Consider the following 12504-nt stretch of genomic DNA (forward strand, 5'->3'; position numbering starts at 1 on the left):
CTGCACTCGACTCACATCGGGTAGTGACAGTTGCCCTCTTTCTGTTGGACAGGTACGGTTTTTATTTTGTTTATTGTTTCCAAGAAATGTCTCGTGCACGTCTGTGTGTGGGTCGGTGCCTCGAGGAGAAGATGCTACTTTAAAATCTTGCTAGCTTTTCAACATTACCTGCATTTAATTTCTTGCATTTAAAAGGCAAATTACCAAAGGTTGTATTGTTACATGCAACACATAGACTACATGAAGATATAACTTACATTCTTATTAACTCGTCACGGTTGGCCGCCCCGAAACCATTTTCACTGTGGAAATATTCACAATAGAAATAAATTCATATTAACAAAGATAGGTAGGGAATGAACCAAGGCACTGCAAAACAGATTTAAAAAAAAATACAGCAAAGTCAACATAAAATAACGTACAAAAGCCTACATTTACAAAAATGTTACTGTCCAAAGGGTTTCTGTAGGGTTGTAACGTCACCATTTTAAGTTCACGATACGATTTTCTCAGGATTTTTTTAAACAGTATGAGCTGCAGACAAATGACTGACTTTTATTTCTACAAACTGTGCAAAACAACAGATGTGTCCTCTTATAAAAAGTGCAACTGAAATTTAATTTTATCGTAAATAAAATAAATGAAATAAAAAAAATAATTTGATTTTTAAAACAAATCCCACATTAAAATAACTAAATGAATAGAAAAGAAATCTCTTCAAATAAACAAATTAAGAAGACGTAGTGACGTCTGAAGTCAAGCAAGTCAAACAACTTTTTTCTAGTTTTTTTTACATTTGATGCACGCTGTAAAGTAATTTAAAAAATGAACTTACATAAGTTGGCTGATGACATTCAACACGCAGCTGATGTCGTTGTGTACGTCTCCATCAACAAAGTCTGAAAAGAAAACAAGTTCACTGGTTTAAGGCAAAGATGAAAAATGATTTGACTTGAGTAAAAATTGTTAGGCTTGTCCTTAGTGAGCTGTTGTTAATTGTCTGAGCCGTCACATAAACACATCTGACGCACACACACACACACACACACACACACACACACACACACGATTTGTGTGTACAACACCTGTTTCTAGAGCAGTTGTGAAAAGTAACTAAGCACATTTGCTTAAGTACTTAAGTACAAATTTGAGATACTTGTACTTAATTGAGTCTTTTCTTTCCACGCCACTTTCGACTTCTACTTATTCGACAGCTTTTGTTATTTTACAAACTAAATGTTTGCACACAAAACATACGCAGTTTATAAATTAGATATTTATTCACCGTAATGACGCTCACTTTTTGTCAGCTAAAGTTAACTGTAACGGCAGTCACCTCGCAGTGCTCGGTACATGGCTCCCAGTCATCTTCTGTCGGCTAAATGTAACTGTAAAGTCCGCTAAACTTAACCATCATGTGACCAGCTGGTGGTCGCACAATTTTGTACGATATCAAACCAACATGCAAAAGTGAACTCACTGTTGCAGTCCGTCTCACAGATGTTTGGTGACGGAGTCGTGCCGTCGCTGCAGACCAGGTGATTGCTGAGCTGGAAAAGACCGTAGAGGGTCCAGACTGACTCGTCCTCTATCTCGTTGCTTTCCACGTGTGAAGGTCTGGTAGGCAGTGGAGGGCGGGCGAACCGTCGCACCCGGCTGGAGCGTGTTGTAAGGTCCTTGCTTACCACTTGTGGAAGCCTTGTGGCCGGTGGATGTTCAGTGGCCAGTAGATGTTCAGTGGCCGGTGGATGTTCAGTGGCTGGTGGAGGTTTGGTTGCGCTTGGAGGCTTGGTGGCTGGTGGAGGTTTGGTGGCTGGTGGAGGCTTGGTTGCTGTTGGAGGATGCCCATGGCCAGGGGGTGTTGTAAGGTCCCCAAACTCTGCCAGTTCGAACATGCCTGCATGCCTCTTCACCCTACCGTGATGACTGGGGTTTGTTGTAAGGTCCTTGCTTACCACTTGTGGATGTTCAGTGGCTGGTGGAGGCTTGGTGGCCGGTGGAGGCTTGGTGGCCGTTGGAGGCTTGGTGGCCGTTGGAGGCTTGGTGGCCGTTGGGGGCTTGGTGGCCGTTGGAGGCTTGGTGGCCGTTGGGGGCTTGGTGGCCGTTGGGGGCTTGGTGGCCGTTGGGGGCTTGGTGGCCGTTGGGGGCTTGGTGGCTGTTGGAGGAGGCCGCTGGCCAGTGGGTGTTGTGAGGTCCCCAAACACTGCTTGCCTCTTCCCCCTACTGTGATGTCCGCCCCTGGGAGTCAACTCAGTCACCGCGCTGGTGTTAAAACCTGACGCAAGCTCCGCGTGACACACAACTGAAAACAGGGGAGAGAAGAGAGAGACAAAAACTTTTACAAAACTCCTTTACAGACTATTCAATTTTCTCTGAATATTCATGACCCCCAGAGGATGGTTCCTAAAGACTTCCTGACCCAACATCAGTCCAAAACGTCTACTCGTATACAAGACATATTAAAATTAGGGCTGTCAAATTGAACGCAAATTCCTTTTTACGCCACTAATTACTTTCACACATGATTAACGCACGCGCGTTTTGAGATTTGGGCCTTGGGCCGCTCCGTGGTTTGGGCAATGAGGAAGCAATGCAGCAGTAATGTTGTGGATTGCTAGCAGAAACAAACTTTCTTGAGTAGAAATGGATAAAGAAAAAGGTCTTTTGAACAGCAAGTTAAATTTCAAAGCCCTTCCAGATTGTTCTTTCGACAAGACTAAAGTTATTTGCATTTACTGTCGATGTGAACTGAGTTAGCACCAGTCTACGTCAAGTCTTAAATACCACTTGAGCATTAAAAACTTGAAAAATATCTGCTAGATGCTCCACTATCTTCACCAGTCTCTAACTGTGTCCGTCTGCTAATGGTACATTTAGAACACACAGAAAAGGTGTGATTAATTTGCGATTAATCACAAGTTTACTATGGACAATCATGCGATTAATCACGATTAAACATTTTAATCGATTAACAGCCCTCATCCAAAGTCTAACACAGGGGTGGCCAACCAGTTAGGTATAAAGAGCCACAAAAAAAACCGCACCATAGCAAAAAGCCACACAACACATGCACGTCCACACTACAACAGCAATAGTGTCTTCCAGATCTAATGACAGTCATAATACATAGCAGTTTTCATCGTTTTTTTTTCCTCACTTAGATTGACTCAGTGGGAAACCTGACAGTCTTTGTTATCCACAATCCTTTTCAGGTCTTGCTTGAACTCGGTTGTGGCCACTCAAAGCAACTCTCTCACTCATTTGTCACTAAAGGGGCTTTCTGAAATACTGTATGTTTCAGAAAAGTTAAAAACAACAATCAACCAATGACACAGCCCCCAACCACACAGTAAGAGCCTCACAGGAGCAGGCAAAGAGCCGCATACGGCAGCGCTGCGACTGTCGACCACAGGGCGGTCGTGAATGAAAAATATTCAATCTATCCGACTCCAAACTCTGCCTGCACCGCCTTTTATAAAGTTGCGGGATAGCTACCTGTGAGAAATAGGTGCAGGATGGGATTTGGTACCGTTTGTCTAGTTCATTCAGAAGCTTCTTGAAGCCTTTTTTATCCACTGTGTGGATGGGCATCATATCTTTGGCCAAATGATACGTTATCTCATTGGTGATTTCGGTATGTCTCTTCGAATTTTTGTCGTACTTTGTGCCATTAGCAAAAACACTCGCTAGCGAGGCTTGTTTGGCTAGCTCTGGCATATTAACTGCAACAGTTTTTTTTTTGGGATAATATCATGCACTCATGAGTCGTTCCGTTTTGTTGTCTCTATCTATTTCTTCATTTACACTGTCACTCTGTTGAAATATGCACACGTCACGTGGTACGCTCCATAGGGTTTGTCACGTAGTGGACCTGTGCAACATGTGCAAGAGGCACACTAACTGGCCAATTAAACAGGATCATTACAGCGTTTCAAGCGGGCTCTAAATCAAACACAACTAAGCCACACAGCCAACGGACGGGACGCAGCGCTCCACAAAATAAACTAAATATTGCATACTTATTTTGACACTTTTGATATAATATCGCGCAACGTGATATCGCGATAACAATATTAAGTCAATATATCATGCACCCTTAGCTGGGGGCTTAAAACACCAAACACCAAAAATTACACAGGTAAACAGATGATATCCCTCTTGCTTCCTCTGCCAAACACCAGGTGCCCCAAGTACCCTAGGTGACCAAAAAAAGGTGTTCAACAATAATAGACTACCCCTGGCTCTTACAAAGAGGATGATTCAAAGGAAAGTAAAAGTAAAAAGACGTTTTAATACCAAGCGACAGGGTTTTCCGCAGAAAATGTGTTAGTTAAGGTGGTAGGGTGGTGATTGCCGTCAGACAGGGGGGGGGGGGACTGACAACCTCAGCCTGTCAGTCAGACAATAGGGCATAGTGAACACAGTGGTGCCTGCCTGTCAGACAGAGGACGTCGTAATGTTAACCCATACCGTGACAGCTTTCACCTCACCGTTATACACGCTGTCTGCGTGGAGTTTTGAAAAGTGTAAACACACTTAACAAAGTCAACGTTGTTTCACTCCGTCGGCACCACCTATGGAGGAAATATTTATTCATAATTCAAATTGAAAGTCCAAAGAGAAATTGAAAGTCCAAAGAGAAAACGAAGCGAGATCAAATTAAAAATATTATTATTTTTTTTAAATTTTCCATTGATCAAATTAAAAATATTATTATTTTTTTTTAATTTTCCATTTGGCTTTTCCAATTGGATTTAATATTTGGCTTTTGAATTTAAATTTAACATTGGCTTTTCCAGTTGGATTTAATATTTGGCTTTTCGATTTCAATTTAATATTGGATTTTAATTTGGATTTAATATTTGGCTTTTCGATTTCAATTTAACATTGGATTTTCATTTGGATTTAATATTTGGCTTTTGAATTTCCATTTAACATTGGCTTTTCATTTGGACTTGACATATGTCAATGTAAATGAGGAGGCATGGCCCAAAGGCTGGTGGGAGGGTCTGAAACTAAAGGGGTGCAGAGGCACCTTATGAACAGCAGGGGGCGCTGACTGCTGGGGAGCACACTGTTGAGGAGCATCTGTCTGCAGCTTGGCCACCAGGCTGGCTTATCCTCTTATTTCACATGATAGAAACTGATGATGTAGGCTAAACACAAACCACATTTCATGCAACAACAGTGAAGTTTTCATGTAGTTACTATAATTGGGCCTGTGTTAGTGAGGACTAGATTAGGACTGTATTTAAAGCTGATTCTGGTTTCCAACTTCGCCCCAGGTGTGTCTGTTTAAAACACGGACGGAGACAACTTCTCTCTTCTGATGTTTTATTTAATTAAGCAACAGTACAAACATGGGTGTGGGTAGCTCTGCTACGTGTGTTTGTGTGTTGTCAGATCTCGAGGACACACACACACACACACACACACACACACACACACACACACACACACACAATCTCAACCGGGTAGTCATCGTCCGAACTGCGACCTCTCCTTTTTCTTTCTCTCACTTTTTTCTCCGGGTAGTGCGCGCAGTGTGAGGTGCGTGTCCGCGCTATTCTCCGACATGTACTCACAACGATCACTCCTGATTGACGGCCTTTTGTACAGCCTGTGTACTTTTTTGTTCATTTGATTTCCGATTTTGAAACGATATCCAAATTTGAAAAATGGGTCATTTTAAACCTTGTTAATATTGATGACAATGTGTTCAAACGTAAAACGAGCCATATTTCAGGAAATAAACTTGTCCATGATTCTATTGAGAGACTTCCAGCTGACAGCGGTGTCTGTGAGCATCACTGGCCGGCCAGCAGGGAGGCGATCCCGGCCGCCACCAGCTGGCTGTCCCGTCAGACTGAAGCTTCTGACAACATCGGAGAAAATGTGCAGTTGGCCATCAATGTTTGTAAAACTGCCCATATTCAAACTCTACACAGTTAATTGCTCACATAAAAAAGTCTCAATAGTGAATTTAGTGATGAAATAGCAGAAAAAAATTGTAAGAAGTTTCCAGTTGTTTGCTGCTGCTGCTACGGCAAACTCCCGATCTAGATTATAGAATCGATTGCTTTTTTATAATTTCCATCAGTTATTTCACACACGTTTTCCGTTTGAACACATTGTCATCAATATTAACAAGGTTTAAAATGACCCATTTTTCAAATTTGGATATCGTTTCAAAATCGGAAATCAAATGAACGAAAAAGTACACGGGCTGTACAAAAGGCCGTCAATCAGGAGTGATTGTTGGGAGTACGTGTCGGAGAATAGCGCGGACACGCACCTCACACTGCGCCCACCACCCAGAGAAAAAAGTGAGAGAAAGAAAAAGGAGAGGTCGCAGTTCGGACGATGACTACCCGGTTGAGATTGTGTGTGTGTGTGTGTGTGTGTGTGTGTGTGTGTGTGTGTGTGTCCTCGAGATTTGACAACACACAAACACACGTAGCAGAGCTACCCACACCCATGTTTGTACTGTTCTTAATTAAATAAAACATCAGAAGAGAGAAGTTGTCTCCGTCCGTGTTTTAAACAGACACACCTGGGGCGAAGTTGGAAACCAGAATCAGCTTTAAATACAGTCCTAATCTAGTCCTCACTAACACGGGCCCAGTTATAGTAACTACATGAAAACTTCACTGTTGTTGCATGAAATGTGGTTTGTGTTTAGCCTACATCATCAGTTTCTATCATGTGAAATAAGAGGATAAGCCAGCCTGGTGGCCAAGCTGCAGACAGATGCTCCTCAACAGTGTGCTCCCCAGCAGTCAGCGCCCCCTGCTGTTCATAAGGTGCCTCTGCACCCCTTTAGTTTCAGACCCTCCCACCAGCCTTTGGGCCACGCCTCCTCATTTACATTGACATATGTCAAGTCCAAATGAAAAGCCAATGTTAAATGGAAATTCAAAAGCCAAATATTAAATCCAAATGAAAATCCAATGTTAAATTGAAATCGAAAAGCCAAATATTAAATCCAAATTAAAAGCCAATGTTAAATTTAAATTCAAAAGCCAAATATTAAATCCAAATGGAAAAGCCAATGTTAAATTTAAATTCAAAAGCCAAATATTAAATCCAAATGGAAAAGCCAAATGGAAAATTAAAAAAAAAATATATATTTTTAATTTGATCAATGGAAAATTTAAAAAAAAAAATAATATTTTTAATTTGATCTCGCTTCGTTTTCTCTTTGGACTTTCAATTTCTCTTTGGACTTTCAATTTGAATTATGAATAAATATTTCCTCCATACACCACAGCTCTGCGTGTGTGTCGGCAGCCACAGCTCCGCTCTCTGTCGAGATGCAGAGACGTCAGATATGCTCGCGCTTATGCGCTCTCGGGTACCGAAATTTGGCACGGTTTGATTTAAAGTGAATCCGTCCTCGCTAGTACTGATGTTATTTGTTCGGTACCCAACCCTAGTAATGAGTGGCACATAACGTGAAGTAACATGGCATTTTATTGTGTTTGAGTTTTAACTTGTCCAGTGGGGCAAGTAAATTTCTCTTCCACTTGCCCTACAAAAAAATCCACTTGTCGACAAGCAGACAAGCCTTAATGTCAAGCCCTGTCACATATTTAAAGATTGTAAAAATTGATTATTTTCCAATTCATGCCACGTTTTTTATTTTTTATTTTTAATGCGTTCTGCAGAGAAGGGAGACTGGTGTTGGTCACGGTTTGGAATGAAAAGGAAAACAGGACAGAGTAACACGGCGGATATCGTTCATATACATGTTTTTTTTTTTTAACGATGTAGTTAAGGCGGCAGGCGTGTCTTGCTTAGGCGGCCACCTAAGCTGCAAAGTGCTGTGGGAAAGTTCAAGAACAATGCTCGTGCTATTCCTGTATTTCACCTTTATCAGGCAAATAATAATTAGTTTGTTAAAATCCACTGTGGCTATTGAATTTTAAAATCCACCTGCCAGAGTGGCTGGTGGCCAAAAAAGTTAACTTCAGGCCATGACTGGAACACTTTGTTTTTGGTTTAGATTAATGTAAAGCCACTTAAAAACTCTTTAAAAAACACTGTTCAGTTTTTTAAAAGGCAAATTTAAAAGGAATAAAAGTGTTTAAAAAGAGATTAAAAGACCCACTGGACAGGACAGAGACAGTGGGAGGTATATTACTTAAGTTCTCCCCCATCTACCCCAGTCTCCCCTATATATATATATATATATATATCCAAAAGGTTAGTGAAACAAGTGCTTGGATAAAAGTGCTAAAAAACAATAAATAACAACATATAAATTAATTTAAACAATTCATGTGATAAAAACACTGTTAATCATGCATAAAGGGAGGGGGTCTATGTATTTATATATGCCTAGGCAAGCAATTCAATATATAATAATAATTTTGGGTTATGTGAAAGTCACAACCGGTACTTACTCTTAGCCACTAAGTCCATAGTCAGTCCTTGCTGCTTTACGTCCTCCGTCAGGTCCTGAAACGCCTTCATTAGGTCACATTTGGACAAAAGCTGTCCTCCAGCGAAACCGCAGCTCAACGCTGAGAAGAGAAACGCGACAAGTAGCCTCATCTTGACTGCAACTCTCTGAAAAACCTACGTGGCATGATGTATATATAGTCTGTAGAGCCTCCGGTGGCAAATCACAGAGAACCTGAGTCTTCTGTTCTCCTCAGATAAAGGTAACTCCCTTGGTGCTTAGAAACACGACTTAGGAAGTGCACAATGTTGTGCCAAATCTCATAGTTAGCTTTGGGTTTCTGAGCTCTAAAGAGGTCAGGGGAGGGAGGGACGGCCAAATGTAAATAATACTTGAAGACATCTTTTCTCATTTACAGGTTACGCCTTTGTCCTGTTGAATAGACCAGAGCCTGAGACCAAAACCCAGACAGTTTATCTTCTCACGTCATCATACGGTCATTTATAATTTCAAAGGATCGGGTGTCATCCCCGGCAGTGAAACCACAGTGATATGAGCACATTGAGTCTTCTGAGCACAGATATCATGTTGAGCCCAACAAAGGAAATAAAAATACCAAGAGCACCAAAACAGGAACAAGAAAGGTGAGCAGGAGAACACTCAATTTCAGTGAATACGTTTTCCATAAAGGTTACTGTTACTAAAATGGTTTTAAAATCCACACCCATCTAAAGTAGTGCTCCAGGCTGCATGTAAAGGACAGACTGTATTGCATAGAAAGTAAAAGAAAGTGATGTCCAGGGAGACTCCTGCTGATATTCAGTATCATAAGTTCCTACCCTCACCTATGGTTATGAATAAGGGCCGGTTCACATTGTACGCAGCATGCGCTGCGCTCGCCGCTAGGTTGTCCTATTCCCAACTATATTTGTTGTGCTTGCCGCCGGGCTCAGCGCAAATTTCCGTCATACATGCGCCAATATTTGAATGCACATCACGTCTGCGTCTGGTGTTTACATCAAACGTGCAGTACATTGCGACATTATGGATACACAGTAGTGATTTGGTGGAGACGATGTTTCTGTCTTTGAAACAAAAGAAAGCCTTGGCACTTGCCCTGGTTGTGAGGTGAAGACGGAGGAAGGCACCCGCAGCAGTAGCAAGAAGGGTGTGGGTGCACGAGACCCTCAGGTCCAGAGAGCAGTTGGGGGAATTCGGGCTGGTGAAGGAGCTCCGCTTTCACTGTGACCGGTTCCAGGGGTACTTTCGGCTCAACAGGGAGCAATTTGACAGTCTGCTAACAAGAGTCGGGCCTACGATTTCCCGGATGCAACAACATTCCGAAAGCCCATTTCTACAACGGAGCATCTGGCTATTTGTCTCTCCCTGACGTGTGGTCCCAGACAAGACAGTATGGAAAAGTACTTCCAAGTCTGCCCCTGCACCACTTTTCTGTCTCCTCTCCTTTATGTACCTCTCCCGTAGGTTCTTCCACCTTTTCTTACACTTCTCCTCTAAATAGATGAAGGCGTGTGGATTATTTTCATTTCTAAATAAAATGTTGCATTTCAACACTATGTGTCATTGCATGTTTATATACTTAAGAGGTCTGCAGTCATTGCAGTTGGGTATAAGAAAGCTAAGATATGAGCCTACATTCATACATGCATCATTCATTCTCTGGAAAACACTTTGTTTAATGCATATGTGCAATTAGCTATACACTTACACACTTGGAAATGGGTAGTTATTCTGTGTAAAGGCCATATACCTACCTATATACCTATATGTGAACTTCAATGAAAATGAACATGACTTGTGTCAATCAGTCCAAACATATTTTACATCATATAAACATACACATACAATAATATTATTGTGTAATAACAACAGAGTGTAAATTGTAATTTCCCCATTGGGGATCAATAAAGAGTATACATTATAAAAAAAGATTATAAAAAATACAAATATATCCTACAAATACCTGTATGGAGCTGTATAATCAACTTGGTATTTGGTTTTCGCAGCTCACAACAGTAGGCTACAGTTCTTCTCAGTTGCTTTGGCGCATTTCTCAGATCAGAGATGACAATAATGTGTAACTTTGTCACATAGGGAATAGTGCTCCCTTTCATGTGCATTGTTCATTAGACTATACTTACAGAGTGAACTGTTATATATGGACAACAACATAAAGTAGTTTCACTATCTTGGTATAAACAATGGAATAAGGACTTGTCAGTTTGATTAATTGGTATAAATACTTGCTTTGGACACCAACAAAAGATTTCCAGCAAGATACACGATTTTTCACTTTGCGGTGCAGTTTATACCAATTGTTTTAAGAAATGCACTCACTGTTGTGCAAATGCAAATTATGATTTGACAAATGCACCAAAGTAACTGAGGAAAAATGTAACATAGGATTGTATTTCAGTGAAGACGTATGTTGATTTCACATAGCTAAAACAAACCTGAATGATTTAAATTAAGAGGCTACAATAATCTACACAGCTGGCATGCCTATTATGGTGAAATATGCTTCCACAGCTGAATGCACGTCACAGCGCACTGCGGCCGCTCAAAGTTGAACCATGTTGAACTTTGACCGCGGCATGCGCAAGAGCGGCCAGCCGCAAAACGCCGCTTGCGCTGAGCAAAGCGCAGACCAGTTCTTGCTGGTGCAAGCTATTGACAATAATGGGTTTCATAGTGCAGCGCTGCCGTTTGCGCGTACAATGTGAATGGCCCTTAAGGGTGGGACAACATAGCGATTTGGCAATATGTCATTGTCCTTCTTCGTGCGATATGAGAAGCGATGCGCTGGTGCCAAAAATCCATATTTTAATTAATAAAATAAGGTGCTTTAAATAGATTTCCCTGCTCTCCGCATGGCTATTTATAGTTTTACACTAAATCACTAGGATTTGCATTTTTTATGTGCTTTTTAGAAAATGAATTTTTTTTTATAATCATATCAGTAGTTAGTTGCTCTATAGCTCTGTAATTTTAATTTACAAACTGAAAAACTTGTGCTGCAGAATTGTGCTGTTTCTAACCGTTAAAAAAATCCCAATATTTACGCACAGTATCGAAATATATTGCAGTATATTGAATTGTGACCCATGTATCGTGATACGTATCGTATCGCCAGATTCTTGCCAATACACAGCCCTAATCATTATGGGATTGTCTAGCAATATATTGATTATCGTGATATTATCGGTATTGGAGCCATGGATCGTGTATCGTCATGAAGGTGGAGCAGGGACGTCGTTAGGCCTATTTTAGGGGGGCTGAAGCTACCCCAAAATGTTCCTAAGCCCCCCCAAATAATAATAAGAAAAATAATAATTTGATATTTATTTATTTTTTTACAGTGCACTCTGTATCACTCACTACGTGGAATCAATCTTCCTTCACCATTCATCTGTTGGTGTCGTCGTGCACTGCAGTCTGTTTTATTTTTATTTCACGAACTGTCAACTGGTGGAAATGGCGGTGTTTTAGAGAGAGACTCACGAGCGGCCGCTTGCACGGTAACGGTAGGTGGACGAGCAAAGTAGAGAGTTACTGAAAAGAGAGAGCGCGCCAGGCAGCATTAAAACAAGCAACAAATCAGAGAAATAAAATGTTGTTTTCGCCGATTTATGACTCAAAATGCAACTGTAGCAAGTATCTCACTATCATTAACATTATCCAAATTCATAATTAGAAACAACAAATAATATATCCAGCTACAAAAAAGCCGGAAAGTCGAAAGTTAGACAGAAGTACAAAGAGTCAGTGGCTATGAAGATGATCCACCGTCTTGTCTCTTCTCATTGGTTTAAACTGGCAGCTTTCAGAACGCTGCAGACCGCTGTGTTGCAAGTAGCTGCAGGATTTATCTTGTCTCGTCGCTAATCTTTGGTCTGGACTTGCTGCCGCACACACAGTGAGTGATACAGAGTGAAATTGTAAGTTGTTCTTAATGACTTTTACTTGCTTCACTTCAGCTACATTTACTTGAGGTAAAGATAAAGGAATATTTTAGTTGGCTATAGAAAACAATAGTCTAGCTAGTGTAAATGAGTGAAATACAAGAAATAGCTCGCCTA

The 12504-nt window shown here is 41.0% G+C and overlaps 1 protein-coding gene across 1 annotated transcript in view; it reads right to left on the bottom strand.

The window, feature by feature from the left end:
- Positions 1 to 8596, bottom strand: part of LOC116052196 (extensin-like) — a 9528-nt gene extending 932 nt beyond the window's left edge. The window contains exons 1-4 of the mRNA XM_036000446.1: positions 8406 to 8596; positions 1481 to 2302; positions 836 to 899; positions 258 to 302 (exon numbers count right to left, since the gene is read on the bottom strand). Coding sequence (XP_035856339.1) covers positions 258 to 302; positions 836 to 899; positions 1481 to 2302; positions 8406 to 8556 — 1082 coding nt within the window. The 5' untranslated portion in view covers positions 8557 to 8596. The remainder of the gene's footprint in view (positions 1 to 257; positions 303 to 835; positions 900 to 1480; positions 2303 to 8405) is intronic.
- Positions 8597 to 12504: the final 3908 nt, after the last annotated feature.

Source organism: Sander lucioperca, chromosome 4 (genome assembly GCF_008315115.2).
Source record: "Sander lucioperca isolate FBNREF2018 chromosome 4, SLUC_FBN_1.2, whole genome shotgun sequence".
NCBI classification, from domain to species: Eukaryota; Metazoa; Chordata; class Actinopteri; order Perciformes; family Percidae; genus Sander; species Sander lucioperca.